The sequence below is a fragment of the Herpailurus yagouaroundi genome, unplaced genomic scaffold (assembly GCF_014898765.1).
Source record: "Herpailurus yagouaroundi ecotype Mexico unplaced genomic scaffold, PumYag 165, whole genome shotgun sequence".
NCBI classification, from domain to species: Eukaryota; Metazoa; Chordata; class Mammalia; order Carnivora; family Felidae; genus Herpailurus; species Herpailurus yagouaroundi.
This window is the reverse complement of record NW_024412406.1, coordinates 27558589-27586586: the sequence shown is the minus strand read 5'-3', so window position 1 is coordinate 27586586 and position 27998 is coordinate 27558589. Positions and strand designations below refer to the sequence as shown.

The following is a 27998-nucleotide window of genomic DNA, read 5'->3' as shown; positions in this document are numbered from 1 at the left end:
CCTCTGTTCTTTTTTGAAACAATTTAGTTTAAATTGCATCTTTAAGATAAACCCAGGGGTGCTTCCTCTCCCTTTTCTCCTTACCAGTATGGCATCAGTTATATGGTAGTGTTTGCATGAGCTTCTGGGGGTGAGAAGGAGGAAGGCTTAGACTATTCATCATTGTCTGGGCCCCTGTCTCTGCTGCAGACTGGCAAGTCTGTGTCTGGTGAGCTGCACTGGTGTTCAGAGTGCAAAGAGAAAAGCACATGCACGCACATATTTAATTAGTATCCTTGATTGACCCACAAGAACACTGTGAAATTTCACAGAAGAATCCATGGTGCCATGCTATGGCAAACTGGTAAGTGAACCAATTAAGATTAAAAACAGGTAACGTTACTTTTGGGGCACCTGGGTGGCTCATTTGGTTGAGTGTCTGACTCTTGATTGAGACTCAGGTCATGACCTCATGGTTCGTGGGTTTGAGCCGTACGTTGGGCTCTGCATTGACAATGCAGAGCCTTCTTGGGATTCTCTCTCTCCTTTTCTCTGTGCCCCTCCTCCACTTGTGCATGTGCGCTCTCTCTCCGTCTTTCAAAATAAATAAATTAACTTAAAAAAAAAGAAACCGAAACAGGTAACATTACTACTATGGCCAGACTGAGAGTATGATTTCATCTAATGCTCAGTCATCCTACTGGAGGAACATCAGGAGGTAGCTTTCCTTTCGTATCACCAGCATCCACAAAGTATATGAGTCTTTGCTTTGGGGGCTCATGGGAGTGTTCAGAGCCATGAGACAGATATGTATCACTGCATGACACATGTTTTGGGGTATGTGTGTTTTTAAATCTCTGGGGAGAGTTTGTGGTGGCGAAGATAAATGTCACTTTAAAGTAGATGAACCAACATTGGAAATTTGTGTCTTCTCTAGATATCAACCGAGGGGATAGCTCATCTGTCAGTCACCTTCCATTTAGCTGTTGTGTCATACTCAAGTTGGGTGGTGGTTTTCATGGTTCTCCCATTCGCCCCTCTCCAGTCTGTGTGAGCCCCGTCTCGTCCCCCTCTTTCCCAGTATGCTGCTTCTCTTGTCCCTGCACGTGAGCACATTTCCTCTGCAAGAGTGTAGCAGAATCTTGAATTTTTCTGCCCTACACTAAGTACTTACTGTTGTTTTCTTCTTGTTCTTCTTGTTTGTGCTGAGTGACTCATCTCTATGTGATGAGGCTGAGGGAACTGGAAGAAGTCCTGGGTATTCAGTTGAAAGAATTTGGTGAGCACAGGCAGACGGGCAGAAACTTACAGATTAATATGTAGAAGTATTCTGTCACAGAGAAACTGTTGGCATGCTCATTCTTCCGATGAAGAAGCTGAATGTGAGCCTGGCTGCACAACTTTCCCAGAGCCCAGCAGCTGGTGTCAGAGCCAAGAATCAGTCTAGGTCAGGTTACCTTCTAAGCCCCCCCCCCCCCTGTTTCGGGAGGATTCATGATACCAAGATGGGAGAGCTGGAATGACTCCCATGAGGAGAACAGGGTCCACATACATAGAGGGGAGGTGATTCCCAATGCAAAAATAAAGTTTCCTTCTTTAGCAATTTTCCTAGAACCCATCTTGTTGACAGCTTAGGTGAGTGAGTGAATCTAAAATCGTGTCCTTTCAGCCTGTGCTTTCTTTTCCCTTCCTGATAGACTTCTCAGGATAAAAAGCTAAGTTCAGAATTTCCTATGTACTTTAGAACTGAGGCAGGCAATCATGTGTTCGGGTTTCAAATCCAAGTGTCCCTTCTTCTTAAAGATCTTTCCTAACTTGAAAAAAACAGAGGCATTTGTTTTGTTTGGCTTGGACAGAGCCAAAGTGGGGAACCCAGTGAGATATATTGACAAAAGTGAAGGAACATAATTGGTTTGATTACATGGAATTTGATATTTAGAACATTAAAAGAAGAAATTCGGCCCATAATAGAGCATAACACAGAGATTCTCTAGGCGTTTTGGGAATGATACCTTGATTGCATGTCATTTGACCGGAGGTTTAAGGACCTTCCTCTTAGGTCATGTTCCTGTGAGACCACACATGCCTGTGAAGCAGGAGGTAGATGGAAAAGAAACTAGTAAGGGGGAGGGGGTCTGGAAGGAAGAGCAGGGAGCAAAGGAGCCTTGGGGGTCCACGATGGGGGTGAGGCACTGCTGGCCGTGTTATCAGGGTGCCGTCCCTTCTGCTAGGATCTAGTCCCTGCTCAGGGTGCCGTCCCTTCTGCTAGGCTCTAGTCCCTGCCCCCTGCCCCCAATCCCAGCAGTGGGCCAGGACCTCCAGAGACTGTCTCCTGTTGGAACAGCCAGCGCACCAGGAGGAACTAGGGGCTCAGACCACAGCTGGTTACCATCTCAAATGGAAGTATTTCAATATTTAAAAAACGAGCATGGCTCTCCCAGTGTGTACCAGCTCAATCTCAAACACTGCTCCCCCAGCACTACTAGCACACAAAGGGTGAGGTGTGTGTAACCCTTGAAGGCTGCAGAGGAAATCTCGTTACTGTTTTCTTTTTTTAAAACATTGGTAAAAATCTCCAGTTAAGGTAAGATTTTGGAGTCTTCCTAACCTATGACAAACTTATAGATCTGTTACTCTTGTTCACTTGTCTCCTAAAATCAAAGCTCAAACATGTGGTAGAGGTCTTTACCTTCCTGGTGTTCCTGTAGAAAATTTCAAGCTTATTCTTGGAAAAGTTATTGCATTGGAAAGTTATTGTTAAAAGATTTGAAATTAAAAAGAAATTTTTTTTAATGTTTTATTTATTTTTGAGAGCAAGAGAGACAGAGCATGAGCGAGGGAGGGGCAGAGAGAGAGGGAGACACAGAATTATAAGCAGGTTCCAAGCTCCGAGCTGTCAGCACAGAGCCTGATGCGGGGCTTGAACTCACAGACCGCAAGATCATGACCTGAGCTGAAGTTGGATGCTTAACCGACTGAGCCACCCAAGTGCCCCAAAAGATTTGAAATTTTAAAGAGACTTTCCATGAAGCCACAGGCTCCTGAATGCTATGTAAATTCTAGAAAAATGTGCCACTATTCTTGCCAAAGGTGAACTTCCTGATAATTGTAACAGGATCAGCAAAGAAAGCAGAAAGGAGAAAGACTAATATTTTTGAGTGTCTCTTGTGTAGCAGAGGCTGGACTAACTGTCTTATATTTGTAATGACATCCTTTTACCCCTAAACTCATATAGCAAGACAAATAATAAGATAAGAAAACAACAATAGCAGGTCTTACCCCAAACTGATCTATGTAAATGAATGAATCACTCCCTTTAGGTAGTTACTAAAAGATTGGCCAGGATTGAAGAGTTTCTATTCTAAATTTAAGTCTTTTATCCATCAGGCACAGTCTAGATCAATCCTATTCTAGCTTTTCACTGGGATTGGCCCCTTGGCTATGGTCTCCCCCCACCAACACTGTCAGGGGACATCAGGGTTAGTGAGGGCTCCTCCTGTGGATCCCACGTGTCTATTTGTTTTGTGTATACCAGCCTCATGTAAACAACTGAAGGTTGGAGAACTCAGGCTACTATGTGATGGTGTTTACCGTTTATTTTTTATTTAAAAAAAAATTTTTTTTAACATTTATTTATTTTTGAGACAGAGAGAGACAGAGCATGAACGGGGGAGGGTCAGAGAGAGAGGGAGACACAGAATCTGAAACAGGCTCCAGGCTCTGAGCTGTCAGCACAGAGCCCGACGCGGGGCTCGAACTCACATACCGCGAGATCGTGACCTGAGCCGAAGTCGGACGCCCAACCGACTGAGCCACCCAGGCGCCCCTATGTGTTTACCACTTAAACAACATTGATGTTTAAACTTTACTTTGGAACTTTTGTGGAGAAGAGCCTCCCCAGAACTTTCAGCATTTGTATTTTACTTTCTGCTGTTCCCATTATAGTGTTCTCTTTATAACTTATTTAGTGACTCATTGATGTGGTTGTCTGACTAAAATTCTTCATCTAAAATTTTGGTAAATAGATCTTTTTAGTCAAAATGGATAGCTTTTTTGCTCATAAGGTACTGTATTAATGCATAAGAATCAGGCATATTATTTTTCACTTTTACTGTATCTGACCAGAAATCATTAGGCTGCAATGACATTACTCTTGAAAACAGAATGGTAATAATCATCTTAATTATTCTCCTTTGCATGTATTTAGAGGCTGTTGTAAGGCATGCTCACAGCCTCCAAAGGGGCTTAAAATGAACTCAAAGGTAAATGGTAACACATACTCATATTATACCTTAAAAACCTAATAGTGCCTCGGTCCTAGTAGCTAGTCAACAAATGTTCATTGTATAAATGGAATTGAATAAGAGCATTAATGTTTCCAATGTATCTGCCATTGTATATTTGAGAACATTTTTTTTCTTTTATTTTAGAGAGAGAGAGGTGGGGGGGCATAGAGGGTCAGAGAGAATCTTAAGCAGGCTGCATGTTCAGTGCAGAGCCTAACACAAGGGTGGATCCCACGATCCTGGGATCAGGACCTGAGCCAAAATCCAGGGTTGGAAGCTCAACCGACTGAGCCACCCAGGCACCCCTGAAAACATTTCTTATAGGCAGACATACTTATCATCAAGTGTGATGCTGATTCTATAATAAATGTTTCTGTTACTATGAAATTTTTATGCTGTAGGAATAAATCACCTGATGTGGTGAAGATTCAAGTTAGCAACAAACATGCATTTTACTAGGGACATTTGTAATGCTATTAATGCGCCTGGCTGGCTCAGTCGGTTAAGCATCCTATCTCGGCTCAGGTCAGGATCTCATGGTTTGTGAGTTCGAGCCCTGCATCGGGCTCTGTGCTGACAGCCTGGAGCCTGGAGCCTGCTTCCGATTCTGTGTCTCCCTGTCTCTCTGCCCCTCCCCCGCTCACGCTCTCTGTCTCTCTGTCTCTCTCTCTTAAAAGTAAATATTAAAAAAAATAAAGAAACAGAGAAGAAAACAGGCCTCAAAACATGGGTGGAATTCATCACCTAGAATCAGTGTAAAGGAAAAAGAGATGTTAAGAGTTGGAGGAAAAATAAACTAAACAGGATACAAACAAAAGACACGTACACACATGGATACACCCACACTAGGAGGATCCTTGTTCATGGGCAAGAATTTCGTTTGCAGAAACTGGGGCAGATTCTCTTATGGCAAATTTATTTAATTTTGCCTCTTTCCTTTAGATGTACATAACTACAAAGTTAAAGATAATTCATATTTTTAAGAAGTGGTATAGATGTACAAATGGGCTGGGCTGGGTACACAATGCTAGAGCAGTGGATTGAAAAGTATAAAATTCAGTAAAAGACTTAGTTTTATGTAGATGATAATAGATCATATGATTTTAGTGAGCCTATGTCCCTAGAATATGAACTTAACAAGTGCTTCTCAGTTCTGGGATAGGTAGAGTGGGCGGAAGTTGGATATTTCCCTTTCCCCAGGCCATTAAGGGTCTGATAACACCCCAAAAGTTGAGGCTATAATTAAGTGGGTTTTTCCCGTGGGCAGTTCTTGTTAAGAAGAACAAAGTGGTATGTGTATTTAAAAATGGTTCGTTTTTCCCTCCCCCTGACAGAAGCACAAGGGAATTCTTTGATATTCACTGTAGGACCCTGGTTGAGATCTTGGAGATAAAGTCACAAAGTACAGGGGCCTGTTTCTGACTGGAATTCCTTGGAGTTTTAACTCTGAGACTTGTCCTCACTGAGGCTCAATTGAGCAATTCATCAATTATAGTTCAAGTTTTCCTACCCAGGCATGGTTTCCTCATTAGTTCCTGCTTTTGAGTCTTTGCTCTGGTAAGCTGTGACTCCCTGTATTTGCCTGTCTGTCTCTCTACTTTTGGGGGCAGCAGTTACCTGTATCCTCACTCCTCTGACGGTTCTAAAAGGAGTTGGTGATTTTTCAATCTGTTTGGCTTTTTATTTGTTAAGACAGAGTAGTGACTTCTAAGCTTCTTACATGCAGAACTGGAAACTGGGAATTGAAGTTATGTTTTTACTTAATCAAAAAATTTTGAAGAATTTTATTAAAATTGTAAGATTAGCTATTTTGTTTGAATTTTCCAGAAAACGATCTTACATTTTGCTGTTTATTATAGACCATAGTCTATGCATTAGTTTTGATGTTTATAGCATGAAAGAGATTTCAAGAATACATACACAGAGGGGCTTGAGGACAGCAACAAAGATTTTCTTCCCCTCACAAGCAACAGACTTTAAGACAAGAATAAATTGTTGAGTGAGTCATCCTGGAAAAGAGAAAGCTGATGAGAACCATTAATAATAGTACAATGTATAGAATGTATATTAATTTGTAGAATGTGGGCACCATAAGGAAGAGATTCTTATTTGCTTCGTTTATTAAAATACCCCAAACTCTTCAACAAGGTTTGACATTTGGTAGGTGCTCAGTAATGAATAAGAAGTTAAAATATCACTTGGGGGTGATGAGTAGGAAGTGTCCTTCTAGAAAGAAACCAGATAGAGGCAAAGGCACATCACGTGCTGTTGCAGCGGCGGTCAGAGCATCAACACTCTAACAAGACTTTGTCCCGTTGGTATATGTTGTGGATATGTAGGAAGACACACAAAATACAACAGGACCCTTTTACATCCAGAACCCATGTAGTTTCTTTTATTTCCTATCTGCATTCCATTAATCCGTTTGTATTTGGGTTAGGGATAAAACAGAGATTTTTTTTTTTTTCCTGCTCACTCTAATGAGATTATTTATTTATTTTTAAAATTTAGGGGCTCCTGGGTGGCGCAGTCGGTTAAGCGTCCGACTTCAGCCAGGTCACGATCTCGCGGCCCGTGAGTTCGAGCCCCGCGTCGGGCTCTGGGCTGATGGCTCAGAGCCTGGAGCCTGTTTCTGATTCTGTGTCTCCCTCTCTCTCTGCCCCTCCCCCTTCATGCTCTGTCTCTCTCTGTCCCAAAAATAAATAAACGTTGAAAAAAAAAATTAAAATTTAAATCCAAGTTAGTTAACAGATAGTGTAGTAATGGTTTCAGGAATAGAATTCAGTGATTCATCACTTACATTTAACACCCCCTGCTCATCCCAGCAAGTGTCCTCCTTAATGCCCGTCACCCATTTAGCCCACCCCTGCACCCACTTCCCCTCCAGCAACCCTCAGTTTGTTCTCTGTATTTAGGAGTCTCTTATGGTTTGCCTCCCCATCTGTTTTTGTCTTATTTTTCCTTCCCTTCTCGTATGGTCATCTGTTTTGTTTCTTAAATTCCACATATGAGTGCAATTATATGATATCTCTTTTTCTCTGACTTATTTCACTTAGCATAACACACTCTAGTTCCATACATGGTTGCAAATGGCAAGGTTTCATTCTTTTTGATTTCTAAGTAATACTCCGTATACTACATCTTCTTGATCTGTTCGTCAGTTGATGGGCATTTGGGCTTTTTCCATAATTTGGCTATTGTTGCTAGTGCTGCTATAAACATTGGGGCCTGTGTGCCCCTGTGAAGTAGCATTTTTGTGTCTTTTGAATAAATACCTAGTAGTGCACTTGCGGGGTTGTAGGGTAGTTCTATTTTTAGTTTTTTGAGGAACCTTCATACTGTTTTCCAGAGTGGCTGCACCAGTTTGCATTCCCACCAACTGTGAAAAAGTGTTTGCCCTTTTTCCACATCCTCATCAATGTATTTTGTTTCCTGAGTTGTTAATTTTAGCCATTCTGATAGGTGTGAGGTGGTATCTCAATGTGGTTTTGATTTGTATTTCCCTGATGATGGGTGATGTTGAACATCTTTTCATGTGTCTAAACAGATTTATTTATTTATTTATTTATTTATTTATTTATTTATTTATTGTGTGTGAGAGACAGAGGGAGAGAGAATGCAAGTGAGCAAGGGGCAGGGAGAAAGAGAATCAGGGCTCACCTGAAGCGGGGCTCATGTTTTTACTGGAATTGGGGCTTGAACTCATGAACCCTGATATCAGCCAACACACATACACACAAGCACACACGCACATACACACACACACACTTTCAGAGACACTTTAAGAGACACTTCACTTACGAAGAACTGAAAGATCTCAATGGTCAAAGCTGGAACAGTTTGAGAAACAAAGGAGTGTGGGATTATATCCTAGAGTATAAAATAAATATTATGAGCCCATAGTAATATACATAAATGATTTAATAAATAAATAAATGAGGGAAAGAGACAAATCTCTTATGTAGAATTCCAGATAAGTTACATAAAATACTCTGCCTGCAAGGAGGTGAAGCACAATTCCTTCCCTTAAGTATGGGCTGCACACAGTGACTTCCTCCCAAGGAATAGAGTATGGGAAGGGCAGTGGTGGGGGGGTGGGGAGCGGGTGTAAAAACAGTGACTTTGCAGTAGAAAACCTGACCAACACCTAGCCATGTGATCAAGGTCAACCTCAACAGAGATAACTCACGTTGGAAATTTGCACCCTTGATTTGATGTGGTGAAAATGGCACCTTTTCCTGTGGTCTTCTTCCCAGTATCTCAAAACTCTAGTCTAAACACGAGGAAGACATCAGACATATTCCAATAGTGAGGCATCCTACAAAATACCTGAACAGTATTCCTCAAAGCTGTCAAAGTCATCAAAAACAAGGAAAATATAAGAAACTCCCACAGCAAGAAAGGAGTCCAGAGACATGGTGACCAAATATAAATGTATCCTGGGTGGGATTCTGGACAGAAAAAGGATATTAGTTAAAAATTAAGGAAATATCAGTGAAGTGTTACTTAATAATGTATCAGCATTGGTTCATTAATTATAAGAAATGTGTCCTAGTAATGCAATATGTTAATGGGAAAAAGTAGATTTAGATATATGGGGAGCTCTGTACTGTCTCTCAGTTTTTTTCTGTAAATCTAAAACTGTTTTAAAATATAAAGTCTATTCTAAAGGGGAGCCTGGGTGGCTTAGTCAGTTAAACATCAGACCTTGGCTCAGGTCATGATCCCGTGGTTCATGAGTTCAAGTCCTGCTTTGGGCTTGCTGCTTTCAGCGTGGAGCCACTTCAGATCCTCTGTCCCCTTCTCTCTCTCTGCCCCTACCCCACTCACTCTCTCCCCAAAATAGATAAACATTTTTTAAAAAGTCTATTCTAAAAGATAATAAAAGGGACCTCCAGGGGTGTGTACTTGAAGAGCAGGAGAGAATTGAGATTCTGTTTATCATTGCTAGAAAACTGCAGAGCATGATGTAACTTATTGGGTAGATAATGAGTATTAGAGAGTCATTAAAGGGGCATTAAAGAAATTTCCTGAGGATAATTTGAGATGTGCCCATATCACTCCTCAGTGGCTGCCACAGTCTGAGATCAGGCTCGACTTTCTACGTTGCATACAAACTGATACTGCCTTTCTGAATTCACCTTCCTCTCTCTTGCTCGAGAACATCAAGAAGTTGTTCATCTACACACCATACTGCTTTTGGCCTCTTAGCTTTGTTCATGTTGCCCTGCGCCTGAAATCCACTACCTACCACCCCTCACTTTCCTCCACTTAGCTTAGTTCTTATTTGACACTTAACTCGGCTTCACCTTTCTAGGAATCCCTTCCTGATTCTCCTCAGTTTAGTTCCTTTTCTTCTCCCTACACCCAAGGAGTCCATCTCTATCCTGTTGGCCCTTATACATTTATTATTATTATTATTATTATTATTATTATTATTATTATTATTTGTATGTGTGGTCATGTGCTCTACTTGGCTATGAACAAATCAAAGTCAGAATTTTATTGTACCCATAACAAGAACAGAAGACAGAAGTTGCTTAAGCCGTATTTATATTGTGAGAGAGAAATAGACCACAGGCAACTTGTTTCTCATCTAAAAGAAGTTCACATTTGAAGGTAGAGATCAGAATACAGTTATCGTTTACAAATAAAATAGTTGCATTACAAGTTTTGATTCATTTTCACAAAACTTATTTTCTAGAACTCCTAAATCTTATAAGAAAACTTTTTAAAGCACTAAATGGTGAAAAAGGTGAAATATTTTCTAATAGGACATGATACGTGCCTTTAAAAAGGTGACAGATGATTTTGATGATCTGAAGGGTATGTAGATTATGCCTAAGCACCTAATTCTTGAATGTTTTGCCATGCAGTCTTTGAGTAATTTATGTGAACTCTGTTTACTGGTAAAAACTCAATTCAGAAAATGTGGAATAGCACAGAAAATTGGTTTATGTTTAGGTGTAAATGGACTTACGGTGAGAATAGCCCTTTTTTTCATTATCTTAGAGTATTTTTCAGAAGGAAAGTTTCACATCTTAGTACTCTCTGTTTACCAATAGTTTAGTAACTCTGAAATGAAACACAGCATACAATGCACTCTCCTTCATTGAAGCTCCTTGGTTACTCGGAGCCTTTTGTCTAGGGCATACGCCCTTGCCTCAGCCAAACACACGGTCTCATTTCTGGATCCATGGAACAAGGTGAGGTGCATAGCTCAGGATATGCGAAAGGTTCTGTATTCATCCCGAGGTTGGAAAATGAAGCAAAATTATATTCTTGTCAAATAACTGGTTTTAAATTCTGCCCTTTGGTATTTGCTTACATTCATGAAATCATGTTATATTGATCACAGGGTACAGGAGATACTGACTGTCATTTTAAAATTAAGAAGAACTTGGAAAATGCATCTGTAAGCCTGGAATCTACGAAAAGCCCGGGGTTATTTGTTGGACTTGAGTCAGACGGACAGGCAAAACCAGTTATTTATACCAAGAATGGGAATGTTTTCTTCTATCCACAAGTCGTCAAATGTATGTTTACTTTGAAATGTTTCCATTTTGGTTTGCTTTGTGATAGTTTCGTGTATGATAATTTCATCACATTTTTACTAAGCAGATCTCTGCTAATTAGCCTTTTTTGTAAGTTGCTGTTATTCTAGAAGCAGTGAAAAAAATTATGAAGATCACTTAACCCAAATTTTCAGATAGTTAATGTTAGATACAGAGTTTTTGCTATATTAAGCTCCTTTGTAGTTTTAAAATTTGTTTGTACATTTGCACGTGTGTGTGTTTGTGTGTGTGTGTATATGTGTATTTTGTTATTTAATGGTATCTCCATGTGCACTGTGAGGAAATGGATCTGTTAGAAATATTCTCAGTTTCATTGCTATTAATTTTTAATGCTCACTGTATAAAATGAGATGAAAAAAGATCATTACAAATGGGATTTGAATTAAAAATAGGATTTGGGGGAAAAAGTACAAGGATAGGACAGAAATGTGAATGTTTTGAAACTGGTTTCTCTCCTGTCTAAGTTCAGATTCCCTAGCTAATTGAAGTGGGGATCTGAGGACTTTATTTAAACAGTTTAAGCTTAGAATGTATTTGCTGGAACACAAAGGCCAGTGAGGTAACTCCATTGTGTTCTTAAATTATCTGCAAATTTAGTTTGCTGTCTAATTTTTGCCTGATGTAGTCCCATGGACTTTGGCTTAATCTAGATGATTTTCTTAGTCAGTCTGACTCTTCTTTAACTTCTCTTTGCTTCTCAAAGTCTACATGTGTATCTCCCTATAAGATACATTACCATATATGTGTCATATATGTGTTATGATTATATATATATATAATCTTCTATATATATATCTTCTTTATGTATATGTATATATATGTTATATATATATGTTATATATATATTATATATATATAATATATATATAACATATATATATATAATATCCTGTTGAAGATAGTTTAAGTAAGAGCTTGACTTAACATGATGATATATCTGGCCCTGTTCTTTGTGCTGTCTGCGTCAATTCCTTCTCAGCCTTTAGTTGCCATATTTCAAGTTTTGCAAATTGTTGGACTAGTACACCTTAACTTACTGTCATCCGCATCGCCACTCCCTCCACCCTCTGTTTTTCCACAGACTGGCACAGAGTGGCACTCCTACTCAACGAAATGGGTTTGCCATCTGTCTCTGGCCCTGTGCAGGGAAACAGATGACTTGAGGGAAAGCAGGGGCGTACAGGCTGGAGTGGAAGAAAAAGTAGTGTGAAACAGCTAGTAGGGGACACCGACCGTGACGGAAGAGCACGGGAAGAAAGGGGGGAACAGTGAGGAAGAGATGAGAGGGCAGAGGTAGCAATAATTGGAAAAAAGATGACACGAGCACAAATAATTTGTGGCAACACATGAGAGAGAGAATTAAAGGCCGTGTCTCTCAACCTAAGATATTGGTGCCGGTAGAAAAGAAGTCGTTCCTTTTTGCAGGCATTACAGCCTAGTTCTCTTACTAGAGCACGGATGATTTCTTCTCTCTGTTTACCAGCTGTATGCTCTTAGGTAAGCCGACTAACTTTAGGCAGCTGTGTCTGTGTAACTGGGACAACAGTAATACCTTCCCTGTCTCCCCAGTGAAGCTGGTGGGGTCAAGCAAGTAAATGCACAGGAAAGTCCTTGTTTCAGTAATAGCACCTAGCATTTGTAGTCGGTTATTTTATGCCACACACTGAGAAACATGGGTTGTATAGTTTAGTCTCACTTTGGAAAATAGATATATTATTTCTTGTGGTCTTTTGAAACTTCACTTTTATATTTGATAATGTGTTTGAAAACGCATTGATTGTAAATGAACTTTAAGAGCTTATAGCCAGTAGGGCTGACACTAATTCTTCTGATGCTACACTGATTAACCTGGTTGATAGACATCGGTAATCTGTTTATATAATTTCTTTTTCCCCTTTATTATTTTTATTATATGGATAATGCATGTAATTGTGGGAAATTTTGAAAATATACTCATGTAGAAATCTGAGATAAAAACTATTTACATTTTTATGTATATTTTTTCATGTTTTTTTTCTGTGAAAGTGTGTGTTGGATATATTTACTTTCTCTAAGTATACTGAAAGTATATTTTTAGCAAGATATAGGGCTTCTCTCAATATATATATTATATATATATAATATATATATTATATATATACAATATATATATATTTATATATATATATATATATATATAACAATTTTTTCTGCTTTTTTACTTAAAGATATCGTTGTCATCAATACTTAGATTTATACCATATTTTCAAGTGATTTTTATTAATGCCTTTACTACAAATTATTTAACCAGTCCTTTAATGTTGGATATTTTGTGGTTTAATTTTTTATTCTTATAAACAATGTTGGGATGATCATTCATGTACATACCTATTTTTGCACTGATCTGAAATTTTTTCTTAGCATAAATTACCAGAAGTGGAATTGTGCATTCAATTTCAGTGACAATAGACTTCTTTTAAATCTGAATGCCCCATGGTGACTCTAGCAGTCTCAGAAATGAGAAGCCTGTTTGGCTTTCATTAACCCTGTGGGGTATTGCCTACGGGCTCCTGTCTATCCTGGATATACCGAAGGGTTCCTCTTGCCCTACTTTGGGCTGTCACTTAGCAGCCTGAGATCTTACAAGTCATTCTTACTAGATGCAAATTCCTGTGATCAACAAGCTGTTCCTATCTGGATTAACCCGTGGAGAAAATCATGGAATTTTGTCTGTTGACTAGATTACAGAAGTTCTAAGTGAATGCTGGACTTTTATTGCAAGTACCTCTTCCACTTAAAAACAATGAATGGAGGATTTTCAAACATAGTGTAAAGTTATCGACTTCAGCTCTATCAAGATTGCTACCCCTGAAGGGCTTGTTCCAAGGATTCTGGATTTTCAAATTAAAAGGAAACTTAAAATTCTTTTTTTTTCTAAATTTTTTTTAATGTTTATTTCTGACAGAGAGAGGGAGACAGAATATGAGCAGGGGAGGGGAAGAGAGAGAGAGAGGGAGACACAGAATGGAAGCAGGCTTCAGGCTCTGAGCTGTCAGCACAGAGCCTGATGCGAGGCTCGAACCCACGAACTGTGAGATCATGACCTGAGCTGACGTCGGACCTTAACTGACTGAGCCACCCAGGAGCCCTGGAAACTTAAAATTCTTAGCCTCATACCTTCTCACTGATTATTTTCAACCTGTAAAAGTGACTGTAAATCCACTTTGCATTGATGTGATGTTATAGCCCAGTACATTATGTATCACTCATTATGTATCTTGTCATTGTATGAGAATTCGAGAGCCAGGATAGAGACATGGACAAGTGAGGGGTAAGATTCTCTCTCTCAGAGATTCAGTAGGAAGAAGCAATTAATAGAATTAAAGGCAGAGAACCCATTTTGTAGAAAGTGGTATTAATATGTATGAAGACGTGTGTTGATATGGCCTTCAAGCAGGAATCCTTAGAACATTCGTACAAGTTAGCTGACCTTTTGTGGCCTTGGCTAAAATCTTCAGGGTTCACGTTATCTTGAGGTAGTGTGTTCTATATTCTGTATGTTACCTGTTAGTATTCATAGAATCTGGGAAAAAGTTGATACTGAAAGTTTGCCTAAGTAGTTCTCTCTCCCCGCTGTTGTAGATGCCCAGATTGACCAAGAAATTCTCATTGATCCAGGGAATCTCATCACCAGTATCATAAATTGTCAACATTTGTATAGAAGTAGAGTATTCCCAGAAATGCTAACCCTAATGATATTATTTCTGTGAATGGGATTAGTTTCTTTATTAGTCTTTCTGTTGCTTCATTATTAGTGTATAAGAATGCAACTGATTTCTGTACATTGATTTTGTATCCTGCAATTTGCTGAATTCATGTATCAGTTCTAGCAGACTTTTGGTGGAGTCTATCGCTTTTCCATGTATAATATCATGTCATCTGCAAAAAGTGAAAGCTTGACTTCATCTTTGCCAATTTTGATGCCTTTGAGTTCCTTTTGTTGTCTGATTGCAGATGCTAGCACTTCCAACACTATGTTAAACAACAGCGGTGAGAGTGGACATCCCTGTCGTGTTCCTGATCTCAGGGGGAAAGCTCTCAGTTTTTTCCCATTGAGGATGATATTAGCTGTAGGCTTTTCATAAATGGCTTTTATGATGTTTAAGTATGTTCCTTCTATTCCGACTTTCTTGAGGGTTTTTATTAAGAAAGGATGCTGAATTTTGTCAAATGCTTTTTCTGCATTGATTGACAGGATCATATGGTTCTTTTCTTTTATTAATGTGATGTATCACGTTGATTGATTTGCGAATGTTGAACCAGCCTTGCATCCCAGGAATGAATCCCACTTGATCATGGTGAATAGTTTTTTTTATAAGCTGTTGAATTCAATTTGCTAGTATCTTATTGAGAATTTTGGCATCCATATTCATCAGGGATATTGGCCTGTAGTTCTCTTTTTTTAATGGGTCTCTGTCTGGTTTAGGAATCAAAGTAATACTGGCTTCATAGAATGAGTCTGGAAGTTTTTCTTCCCATTCTATTTTTTGGAATAGCTTGAGAAGGATAGGTATTATCTCTGCTTTAAATGTCTGGTAGAATTCCCCAGGGAAGCCATCTGGTCCTGGACTCTTATTTGTTGGGAGATTTTTGATAACTGATTCCATTTCTTTGCTGGTTATGGGTCTGTTCAAGCTTTCTATTTCCTCCTGCTTGAGTTTTGGAAGTGTGTGGGTGTTTAGGAATTTGTCCATTTCTTCCAGGTTGTCCAGATTGTTGGCATATAATTTTTCATAGTATTCCCTGATAGTTGCTTGTATCTCTGAGGGATTGGTTGTAATCATTCCATTTTCATTCATGATTTTATCTATTTGGGTCATCTCCCTTTCCTTTTTGAGAAGTCTGGCTAGAGGTTTATCAATTTTGTTTGTTTTTTCAAAAAATTGACTCTTGGTTTCATTGATCTACTCTACAGTTTTTTTAGATTCTATATTGTTTATTTCTGCTCTGATCTTTATTATTTTTCTTTTTCTGCTGGGTTTGGGGTGTCTTTGCTGCTCTGCTTCTATTTCCTTTAGGTGTGCTGTTAGATTTTGTATTTGGGAATTTTCTTGTTTCTTGAGATAGGCCTGGATTGCAATGTGTTTTCCTCTCAGGACTGCCTTCGCTGCATCCCAAAGCTTTTGGATTGTTGTATTTTCATTTTTGTTTGTTTCTATATATTTTTTAATTTCTTCTCTAATTGCCTGGTTGACCCATTCATTCTTTAGTAGGGTGTTCTTTAACCTCCATGCTTTTGGAGTTTTTCCAGACTTTTTCCTGTGGTTGATTTCAAGCTTCATAGCATTGTGGTCTGAAAGTATGCATGGTATGATCTCAATTCTTGTATACTTATGAAGGGCTGTTTTGTGACCCAGTATATGATCTATCTTGGAGAATGTTCCATGTGCACTCAAGAAGAAAGAATACTCTGTTGCTTTGGGATGCAGAGTTCTAAATATATCTTTCAAATCCATCTGATCCAATGTCTCATTCAGGGCCCTTGTTTCTTTATTGACCATGTGTCTAGATGATCTATCCATTGCTGTAAGTGGAGTATTAAAGTCCCCTGCAATTACCACATTCTTGTCAATAAGGTTGCTTATGTTTGTAATTGTTTTATATTTTGAGGGGCTCCCGTATTCGGTGCATAGACATTTATAATTGTTAGTTCTTCTTGATGGATAGACCCTGTAATTATTATATAATGCCCTTCTTTATCTCTTGTTACAGCCTTTAATTTAAAGTCTAGTTTGTCTGATATAAGTATGGCTACTCCAGCTTTCTTTTGGCTTCCAGTGGCATGATAAATAGTTCTCTATCCCCTCACTCTCAATCTGAAGGTGTCCTCAGGTCTAAAATGAGTCTCTTGTAGACAGCAAATAGATGGGTCTTGTTTTTTTATCCATTCTGATACCCTATGTCTTTTGGTTGGCGCATTTAGTCCATTTACATTCAGTGTTATTATAGAAAGATACGGGTTTAGAGTCATTGTGATGTCTGTAGGTTTCATGCTTGTAGCGATGTCTCTGGTACTTTGTCTCACAGGATCCCCCTTAGGATCTCTTGTAGGGCTGGTTTAGTGGTGATGAATTCCTTCAGTTTTTGTTTGTTTGGGAAGACCTTTATCTCTCCTTCTATTCTAAATGACAGATTTGCTGGATAGAGGATTCTCGGCTGCGTATTTTTTCTATTCATCTCATTGAAGATTTCCTGCCATTCCTTTCTGGCCTGCCAGGTTTCAGTAGAGAGATCCGTCACTAGTCTTACTGGTCTCCCTTTATGTGTTAGAGCACGTTTGTCCCTCGCTGCTTTCAGATTTCTCTCTTTATCCTTGTATTTTGCCAGTTTCACTATGATATGTTGTGCAGAAGATCAATTCAAGTTATGTCTGAAGGGAGTTCTCTGTGCCTCTTGGATTTCAATGCCTTTTTCCTTCCCCAGATCAGGGAAGTTCTCAGCTATTATTTCTTCAAGTACACCTTCAGCACCTTTCCCTCTCTCTTCCTCGTCTGGAATACCAATTATGTGTAGATTATTTCTCTTTAGTGCATCACTTAGTTCTCTAATTTTCTCCTCATACTCCTGGATTTTTTTATCTCTCTTATTCTCAGCTTCTTCTTTTTCCATAATTTTATCTTCTAGTTCACCTATTCTCTCCTCTGCCCCTTCAATCCGAGCCATGGTCATCTCCATTTTATTTTGCAGCTCATTAATAGCCTTTTTTAGCTCCTCCTGGCTGTTCCTTAGTCTCTTGATCTCTGTAAAAGTAGATTCTCTGCTGTCCTTTATACTGTTTTCAAGCCCAGCGATTAATTTTATGACTATTATTCTAAATTCACTTTCTGTTATATTGTTTAAATCCTTTTTGATCAGTTCATTAGCTGTCATTATTTCCTGGAGATTCTTTTGAGGGGAATTCTTCCGTTTTGTCATTTTGGATAGTCCCTGGAGTGGTGCAGGACTGTGGGGCACTTCCCCTGTGCTGTCTTGAATAACTTGCATTGGTGGGCGGGGCGCAGTCAGACCTGATGTCTGTCCCCGGCCCACCGCTGGGGCCACAGTCAGACTGGTGTGTGCCTTCTCTTCCCCTCTCGTAGGGGCGGGATTCACTGTGGGGTGGTGTGGCCCGTCTGGGCTACTTGCACACTGCCAGGCTTGTGGTGCTGGGGATCTGGCGTATTAGCTGGGGTGGATCGGCGGGTGCACAGGGGTGAGAGGGGCAGGCTCAGCTCGCTTTTCCTTCGGAGATCCGCTTCGGGAGGGGCCCCTCTTCCGTGGGCCTTTTGTCTACGCTTGGTTCCTGAGAATCCGTTCTGCTAGTCTCCTGGTGATTTTCTGGGTTATTTAGGCAGGTGTGGGTGGAATCTAAGTGATCCGCAGGACGCAGTGATCCCAGAGTCTTCCAATGCCACCATCTTCCTAGAAGCCAACCATGATATTATTTCTGAATATACTGAGGCAACTTCCTGTGTTAATGCTGGTTATATTGCTTTGGAAATTTTATTGAAGCATCATGAATCCTAGGAATTCTGAGGAAAGGTATGGAAGCACTAACATTTATTCAAAATGCCTTTCTAGTAATACTTCCTCGTTTTCATAAGACAAGAACCACAGTGTTGAAGAAATCCATGGGTGTAGCACTTGCCTTTTGGCTTCCACGTCAAGTTTGTATTTTCCCCACCCAGGACTATAATGAAAAATGTAGCTGCAGAATTCATTGCAGCAGTTCCTTTGCAGGATTGATTTGGACTCTAATTAATCATTAGACTATGCACATTTTAACAAAGCACAAAGAATGGCTGCTGTACAAAGGCTTATGTTTGCTATACTCGTATGTACCATTGAAAAATCTGTTTTGTGGGCTATTTGTCTTTACTTTTACCCACGTTTTCCCTTACTTTTACCCACGTTTTCCCTTACTTTTCTGGGTGGTACTGAATTTGCTGCCATATCAGATAAACAAAGGTATAACAAAAAATTTAGAGAACAGTGTGAGATAATAGAAAATATATTGGTCTCTGCCACTCCCTGCCCCCCCCCCCCCAACTCTGGTTCCTGCACAGAACTCCTAGAACCCTTGTAAATTCTGAAGTCCTGAGAGCACTAAGAGTGTCTTTTGTTCTAATGAGGCAAGTCTGGGTGGGTCCCTGGATGGCTCCTGGGTGGGAGCTGGTCACCAGAAAGAGCCTGTCAGGATTAGAATCTTTGGTGTTTTTAACTTCATTTCCCCATTCTTCAGAGACAGGAGAGGAGCTAGAAATGGAGTTAATAATTGATCATGCCTATATGAGAAGGCCTCCCTAAAATCCCAATAGTATGGGGTTTGGGGAGCTTCCAGGTTAATGAACACATATATGTACTGGGAGGGTGAGGCACCCCACTCAGTGGGGACAGAAGCTCCTGCACTCTGGGCCCTCCCAGACATTGCCCTATATATCTTTTCATCTGGCTTAACCTCTGTTTTGTCATATGTAAATAAGAATAAAAACATTGAGTTACAGTAAGAACTTTTAGTGTGAGTCTGTGAACCTTTTGAAATTGAGTAAACATATTTTGAGTAAATAATTTGTAGACAAATACACGTAAGTGTGCATTTAAGGTGGGAACAAGCTCATTCATGACCTTTAGGTTTTCAGAGGGAACCATGACTCAAAAAGTGTTAAGCAACTCTCTTAGAGAGTTTTTTAAAATTTTTAAATATTTATTTTTGAGAGAGAAAACAAGCGAGGGTGGGGAGGGGGCAGAGAGAGACAGAGAGAGAGACAGATGGACACATAGTCTGAAGCAGGCTTCAGGATCTGATAGCTATCCAAGCTATCAGCACAGAGCCCGAGGCCAGGCTCAAACTCACAAACCACGAGGTGATGACCTGAGCTGAAGTCTGGACGCTTTACCGACTGAGACACCCAGGTGCTCCTTAGAGTTTTGTGGTGAGCAGCAGAATGTTTACTTAAAAGTAATATATTCTGACTCGAATATATATATTTCACAGAATCTGGGATTCATATATCCCATATATGATAGATTGAGCCTGCTGTATATCAAGCATAACAACAAATACCCCCTTAAAACTGTTGAGTCTTGTTTGTATTTCAGTACAGATATAGAGAAGCCCATCTCCATGCCTTTTTTTTTTTTTAAAACATTAACATTTCTTCATAGAAGGTAGAGTTGAAATTTTCAGGTACTCCTAGCAATCAGGGACTTGTACAGGGGAAGAGATCATTTTAGGAAGATCATAGTAAGGTTACATTTCAGGAGACTTATGTGAAGACCTTCCTGTGGGGAAGGTACCTGTTGTCCCCAAGCATGTACCCCTGAATGCTGGGCCCTGGCCTCCTTAGAAGCCCGTGTGCTTGAAGGACGTGTATTTATATACTGGTTGGTCTGGCAGGGCTCACAATCATATGGAGGTCATTGCTCTGCCCTACGATGACACTCTTGTTGACTGATTCACCTACCAAACAGCTAGAGGTTTGAAAGTAAAGCAGGGTAGGGAGGCTCACAGGCTCTGAGATGCACTACCAGTTGTTCACATCCCGCTTAGGCCTCTTGCTAGCTGTGCGCTCTCATAGCACTTGTACCAAACGTCCATTCTCTGTAAAATAAGGATGAGGAGTGCCTCACAGTGCTGGTGTGTGAATTACATGAGTTAACATCTGTAGGATGCTTATCATCGTGCCTGGTACTCAGTAAGCACTATACAAGTGTTTGTGGTTATGATGATGATTATTTTTTTTCATATTTAGTTTTGAAGGAGAGAGAGAGAGAGATAGAGCACAAGCAGGGGAGGGACAGAGAAGAGGGAGACACAGGATCCGAAGCAGGCTCTAGGCTCTGAGCTGTCAGCACAGAGCCCAACGTGGGGCTCGAACCCATGAATTGTGAGATGATGATCTGAGCTAAAGTTGGCGCTTAACCGGCTGAGCCACAGAGGCGCCCCTGTGGTTATGATTATAAAGAAACGAAGAGCTTCTGATGGTGAATTGTTTTCAGCCATATTTTCTTAACAGTTTTTCTTTAAGAACGGTTTAAGGTTTACAGAAAAATTGTGGGTAAGGTATAGAGATTTTCCATATACTTCCTGCCTACCACATGCATAGCCTCCCCCATCAACATTCTCCACCAGATGGTATGTTTATTACAATTGATGAACCCACATTAACACATCATAATTACTTAGAGTTCATAGTCAACATTTTGGTTCCCTCTTGGTATTGTACATTCTCTGGGTTTGGACAAATGTATAATGACATATATCCATCAATATAATATCTAAAGAATATTTTCAATGACTTACAAATCCTTACATTAGTTGATTTTTGTTTCTTTTTTTTTAAGGTTTCCACAATTATTTATATAGTTCCATAAAATGTAGTTGCAGCTTTTATAGGTATTAATGGAGCTTTTTTTTTTAAATATGAAATTTATTGTCAAATTGGTTTCCATACAACACCCAGTGCTCATCCCAAAAGGTGCCCTCCTCAATACCCATCACCCACCCTCCCCTCCCTCCCACCCCCCATCAACCCTCAGTTTGTTCTCAGTTTTTAAGAGTCTCTTATGCTTTAGCTCTCTCCCTCTCTAACTTCTTTTTTTCCCTTCCCCTCTCCCATGGTCTTCTTTTAAGTTTCTCAGGATCCACATAAGAGTGAAAACATATGGTATCTGTCTTTCACATTAGTTGATTTTTGAATGTTGCACCAGTCTTGCATACCTGGGATAGATCCCACTTGGACTTGTTCTATTAATCTTTTTTTTTAATAAATTGTTGGATTCAATTTGCTAATATTTTGTTGAGGATTTTTTCATCTATGTTCATCAGAAGCATTGGTCTGTAGTTTTGTCTTGTGATGTCTTTGTTTGGTTTTTGGTATTAGGGCAACCCTGACCTCGTAGAATGAGTTAGGAAATATTTCCTTTTTTTTCTATCCACTGTAAGAGATTGTAGAGAATTGGTGTAATTTCTCCTTTAAATTTTTTGGTGTAAAATTTACCAGTGAATTTGTTTGAGCCAGGTGTTTTCTGTTTTAGAAGATTATTAAATATTGATTTAGTCTCTTTAATAGATTTAAGACCATCCATTTTTTCTATTTCTTCTTGTGTGAGTTTTGGCAGATTGTCAGATTTCCAGGAATTAGTCCATTTCATCTAGGTTATCAAACTTGAGATCATAGAATTGTTGATAGTATTCCTTTATAACATTTTAATGTCCATAGGATCTGTATGATGTCATCTCTTTCATTTCTAATGTTAGTAATTTGTGTTCTTTCATCTTTTTTTTTTTCTTAGTCTGACAAGAGACTTACTAATTTTATTGATCATTTCAAAGAATCAGAGTTTGGTACATTGATTTTCTCTATTGATGTCCTGTTTTCAGTTTCATTAGTTTCTGATCTGATTCATCATGGTGTATTTTTTATAACTTAGAGTTGATGGATTCTTGGGGAGTTATCTTCTCATTCCCTCGTGTAATCACTTAGGACAAATCATATAACTTCTCTGTAACTTGGTTTCTTTGTCTACAATTTGGTTAGAATTTGGTTTAATTAATGGTGTCTTGAGGATTTATAATAAAAAGTCATTGTTCCTACTGCCATTTAGTTGAAATAGTTGGCTTGTGCAGCAAAACATATTTATTCTCTTGATCATGAATTTACATTCACAGTACTATGAACTCTATACATAGGAGAAAATGTGAAGAGGTTTGATTTCATATGCTTACATAGTCAGTTATTACACTGAGCCCATGGAGAAGGTTCTCAATGGATTATTTGGAAGTGTGTTCAATCCCATTGTTCCAGGCAATAAACCCCATGCTTATAATTCCATATAATAACAACACAGTGTTCTTGGAGTTTCTTAGGGAATGTTGGATCAGTATAACTTGTGACTTTCTATTAGCTAACTTTCCTTTTCTTTCTTTCTTTCTTTCTTTCTTTCTTTCTTTCTTTCTTTCTTTCTTTCTTTCTTTCTTTCTTTCTTTCTTTCCTTCCTTCCTTCCTTCCTTCCTTCCTTCCTTCCTTCCTTCCTTCCTTCCTTCTTTCTTGAGCATGCCAGTGGGGGAGAGGGGCAGAGGGAGAAAGAGACAGAATCTTAAGCAGGCTCCATGCTCAGCGTGGGATCAGCTTGATCCAACAACCCAGGGGTCCTGACCTGTGCTGAAATCAAGACTCAGATACTCAGCCGACTGGGCCACCCAGGCACCCCTCCATTAACCTTAATACACTGTTTCTTTTTTAGAACACTTAAGTAACAGTGAACTGGGTATATTCCAGTTTTATAAGTATCATAACTGAGACTTAAATTATGCCTAAAGTTTGCCACTTCTTACTCAAATTCCAGTCTGGTTTGATGGTATTAGCCACCTTCTGTATTCAAACCATGAGGCTTGGGTATCAGTAACTTGAAAAAAAATTCAGGACTGAAGATATGGTTCAGATGTTAATTTTTTATTATATTATGAGGAATCTCCTTCAGGTTTAAGTCTTATGGAAGTTTTTATTAGAGTATGTTTGGAAAATTCATTTTCACTTCATACTAATCTTCTAAGATCATTCAAGTTTCAGAATACAAGTGAATACTGTCATATACCTGATCATCAGATTCTGAATGTGTACGTTATGATCTTATGTAGAAGAATATGGCAAAAACATATTTCATATAATAAAATATATTTTATAGATTGAAATATATATGCCATAAGAGCATGACACATTGCTATTGTGTTTTAGCGTATTTTGCCTTTTTTGTTTTATTTATTTATTTATTTAAACAAATTTTAAGGTTTATTTATTTTTGAGAGAGAGAAAGAGAGAGACAGACCATCAGCTGGGGAAAGGCAGAGAGAGAGAGAGGGAGGGAGACACAGAGTCCAAAGCAGGCTCCGGGCTCTGAGCTGTCAGCACAGAGGCCGATGCGGGGCTGGAACTCATGAACCGCGAGATTGTGACCTGAGCTGAAGTAGGACACTTAACCAGCTGGGCCACCCAGGTACCCCTATTTTGCCTTTTTTAAATAGCTGGTATTCAGTGAACCAAAATGTTTGTACTAGTTCACTTTTTGTAGTTAGAGCCTTTCTGTCTGGTTGATCTTGATGCTACCAAACTGTTGGGTATACTGAGATGCTATCTGAAGTGAGCAAATTAATCAGTCAATCCCAGCTATCAATAATACATACCTTCTGGTACGATTGCCAGCTAGACAGTCCTGTTTCTTTCACCTTTATCACAGGTTTGATTTTATGTTTGATAAATTTCCACACTCCTGTTTAAATTGTGAACGTGAGACAGAGAGAGCACACTGGTAAGAGTTACTGCAATTCAGAGTAGGCTGTGAATCCACTGGATGGCTGTTTGGTACCTGGGTTTTGGACCTCCAGCTGTGACCCACGTGGCCCCAAGGCAAGAAGGGCAGTGTTCTGTACAGAAGGACAGGACCATCCTAGATGACGTATCCGGAAAATGTCGTCTAGATCCTAGGTTTCCTACTATTAAGACAACTGTTGTGTTTATAAAAATTTGACATTTGTTTTGAGGATGAGGTAGAATCTTGAAAAGCCAGTGTGGGAGAATTGAGGTAAGAAATGCTTATTCCTGTTTCAGAGTCTGCTTAGGCTCACTGTTGTACAGCCCTTTCTGTGCGAGGCACCTGTGCATGCGTTGTACATTACAGCACTCAGCAATATATAGCAGAGGTCATTGTTCATGTGTTCTCCTCCTGGGCTGTGACCTCATCAATGTCAAAGCCGCGTGTTATGCATTGATTTATTCTTATGCTTATGGCAGTGACTGGGGGAGAGTTTATTTTCTCTTTGTAAATCTTGGATTTCTACATTATTTGTAAATAATGTAGTCCCTTAATTATGGGTCCCTTAATGGACCATAAGAAAATGGATGCTATGTATATTATATTTAGGAATCTTTTTTTTTTTTTTGAATCTTTTTTATTTCTTTTCTGTAAGTGTCCATTTACCCTCAGTGGACATATTTCTAGTTATTTCTGATCTTCTTTTTAATATTTCAAAGTTCCTTTGTTAGCATCAATCTCCAGTGTCTAAGCATTGCATTGTAAATAAACCATATGGAAAACCTTATGTTTTCCAGAGTTTGGTGTTTAAAAGATGATTTTTGCCTGAAATTATATCATATGATATCAAATAATTATAAGGTTATTTATGACAATATAATCATGGGCAGTTCTTCAGATACCAGTGTTGTGTAGTCAGTGCCATGACTCCATGTGTTTTAGTGTTGCTGATTTCTGTTAACCGTACTTATGAGAGCATTGCACCTTCTCATGCTAGCATATGTCTTACGGGTCATCTTAAATTGTTGGCTGTAATTGTGGTATTAAGACGTAGCTGCTATTATTTATTAATGTGTAGAATCAGACATCTGTATAATTTTTTGTTGCTGATGAGGTCTCATCTATGGCTGATGCCTAAAAATGAAACACAAACAACTCAAACTTTGAAATCCTAAACACAAATAGCACTTAGGAACATATGCTATAAAATTGGAGTTATTATTCAGGTAGACTAGAGATACCTATTCCTGAACAAAATACCAGAACACTTGCTTCTAAATGAAAGGCAGAAAAATAGTTAATGTTTTCTTCATTTATATGTGTGTGTGCATATATTTATATATATGTATGTACATATATACATATATATTTATTTGGTATATTTCTATGATTTTCATATTTTAGTAAGGTAACAGGAAGTATTATTTGAATCATGTTTTAGTCAGTTTCCCCTTCTGAGGAAGGCAAAGTACAAATTGTCAAAGGAGTTTCTGTTTAGAATCCATAAGAAAAACATCTTGAATAAGTTATTTGATTCATACTGTGGTGTTAAATTATTGCTTGGATTTACAAATCAGTGAATAAATTTTATAGGAATACCATTCATGCACAGCCTGCTGCTAAGAATAAAAAGTCATTTTCTGGTAAGTATGTAATGCAGAGTGAAAAGATTTGACTAGGCATTGAAATGGAGACAATAGCAAAACTGAAACTTGCATAGCTGAACATATGGTGAGTTTTCTGAGAAAAAACCAGTGATTTTGAGAGGATGGCATCTTTTAAAATCTTAATTTCAGTTGGCAGAGAAAACCCAATGGGTATGTCAGCAACACCCAGCCAAGAGAAGGAAAAGATCCATGAGACAAAAAATCGGCAAGAAACACCAGCAGCATTTGAGGCCAAGTGTTCCTTACTTTCTTCAACTGCAAGTAAGCAACAGCTTTTTCCCCCTTCTTTTGGGTTGTTTGTCTGCACTGCTTCTTTGTGGCCACCTCAGGAAGAGCATCATATTATTTTTAAAATATAGGTTACATTATTGCACATGAACTTGCTTTTGAGCTGTTATCTTGCTTTTTTTATGTTTTGGTTTTATATTGCAAAGAATACATATATGTGAAAATGTGTTCATTTCTTTATCTTGAATTTAATATTCATCCATAACAATGACTTGGTAAGAAGAAATTATTAAATTATGACATTGTACTGGGCTATCACATACCAAATATTTTATGCATATATTTTATGAATAACGGCAAATGCTCACCAAAGTCTAAGTAACAATAAAAATAATCTCTTCTGTTTCACTGATAAAGAAACTGAGGCATGAATAAAGTACTGTAGGTCTCAGAGTTTTTGAATTTTTAGTTTCTTTCTTGCCCTTAAATGTATTACTTTCTCTCTGATTGGGAAGTATAATGAATGATATCTGACAAATTCTGTGCATCAGAAGCTAGTAATCTTTGGGTAAAATGAAATACTGGACTGATGTCTCTGGCCTTTTTTTTTTTTTTTAATCCCATCTTGAGAGTCAGATAAATTGCAGTGTTACCTTTTAAAAAGCGCTTTTTGAAAATTAGTAATTGGGTGTGCTCTCTTTTCTTTCAGAGAGTAACAGAAAATAGATGTCTCTTGCTGACAACCTTATGATGCTATCACATCAAGCAGAGGGAAGAGAAATTAGCCTTTCGATTCTTGCTGTTGGAACAGGCCCAGTTTTATATTTCCGTGTCGTATCATGAATCCCTGGAACAGTGTGACAAATCTCACACTGCATGAGAAACATGTGCTTAGTTAAAATTTTTCACAGAAGGAAAACTCAATCTTGTGTCAGGAAGTAATGGCACCTAAATCTGGGATGGCCACCTCAAGTAAAATTTGACTTGGTTGAAAATAACATACTAGCTGAAATCCCTAGAAATAGATACTTTTTTTATGAGTAACAAAATGTTGAAGAGGAAAACTTCTACATGTCTTATGAATATTTGTGTCTTCTGGCGAAAACATCTTTGAAATGTTACCGTTGTTAAATGTTTTTAAATTTAAGGTGTACCATATGTTGATTTAATATTTTTATATATCGCACTATGCAATAGATATATAATACATGCAATATGCAACAGTGCACCTCCATCACAGTGTGTAATTATATATTTCTTTTTTGTAATGAGAATAATTGAGATCTAGTGTATTCATAATTTTAGTGTTTATAACACAATATTGTCACCTATAGTCGCTATACCTTAGATCTTCATGTCTTATTTACATACTAGTTGCAAATTTGTATCCTTGAACATCCCTTCTGTTCCCACCCCTGAACTCCAAGCCCTTGGTAACTAACATTTTACTTTCTGTTTTTATAACTTGAGCTTTTTTTTAGTTTCCACATATACAGGATCTCAGAAAGTATTTATCTTTGTCTGACTTATCTCACTTGGCATAATTTTCTCAAGCTCTATCCATGATGTTGCAAACGGAAGGATTTCCTTCTTATGGCTTTCACATCTTCCTTACCCGTTGAAATGCTGCTGGGCACTTAGATTGTTTCCATATCTTGGGTACTATGAATAATGCTGCAATAAACATGGAAGTGCATATATCTCTTCAGTATCCTGTTTTCGTTTCCTTTGGATACATACTCAGAAGTAGAGTTGCTGGATCATATGGTAGTTCTATTTTTAATTTTTTGAGGAATCTCCATGCTGTTGGCCATTGTGGTGCTACCAGCTTAAACACCAGTGGTGCACAAGGGCTCCCTTTTCTCCATATCCTCCTCAACACTTAATCTCTTGTTTTCTTGATGATAGCCATTCTTACTCGTATGAGGTGATAT

The 27998-nt window shown here is 38.6% G+C and overlaps 1 protein-coding gene across 1 annotated transcript in view; it reads left to right on the top strand.

Annotated features, from left to right (window-relative positions):
* LOC121038307 (uncharacterized) overlaps window positions 1-27775 on the top strand; it is a 133857-nt gene extending 106082 nt beyond the window's left edge. Inside the window, exons 15-17 of the mRNA XM_040487845.1 lie at window positions 10624-10801; window positions 25966-26097; window positions 26774-27775. Of these exons, the coding sequence (XP_040343779.1) occupies window positions 10624-10801; window positions 25966-26097; window positions 26774-26790 (327 nt within the window). The 3' untranslated portion in view covers window positions 26791-27775. The remainder of the gene's footprint in view (window positions 1-10623; window positions 10802-25965; window positions 26098-26773) is intronic.
* Window positions 27776-27998: the final 223 nt, after the last annotated feature.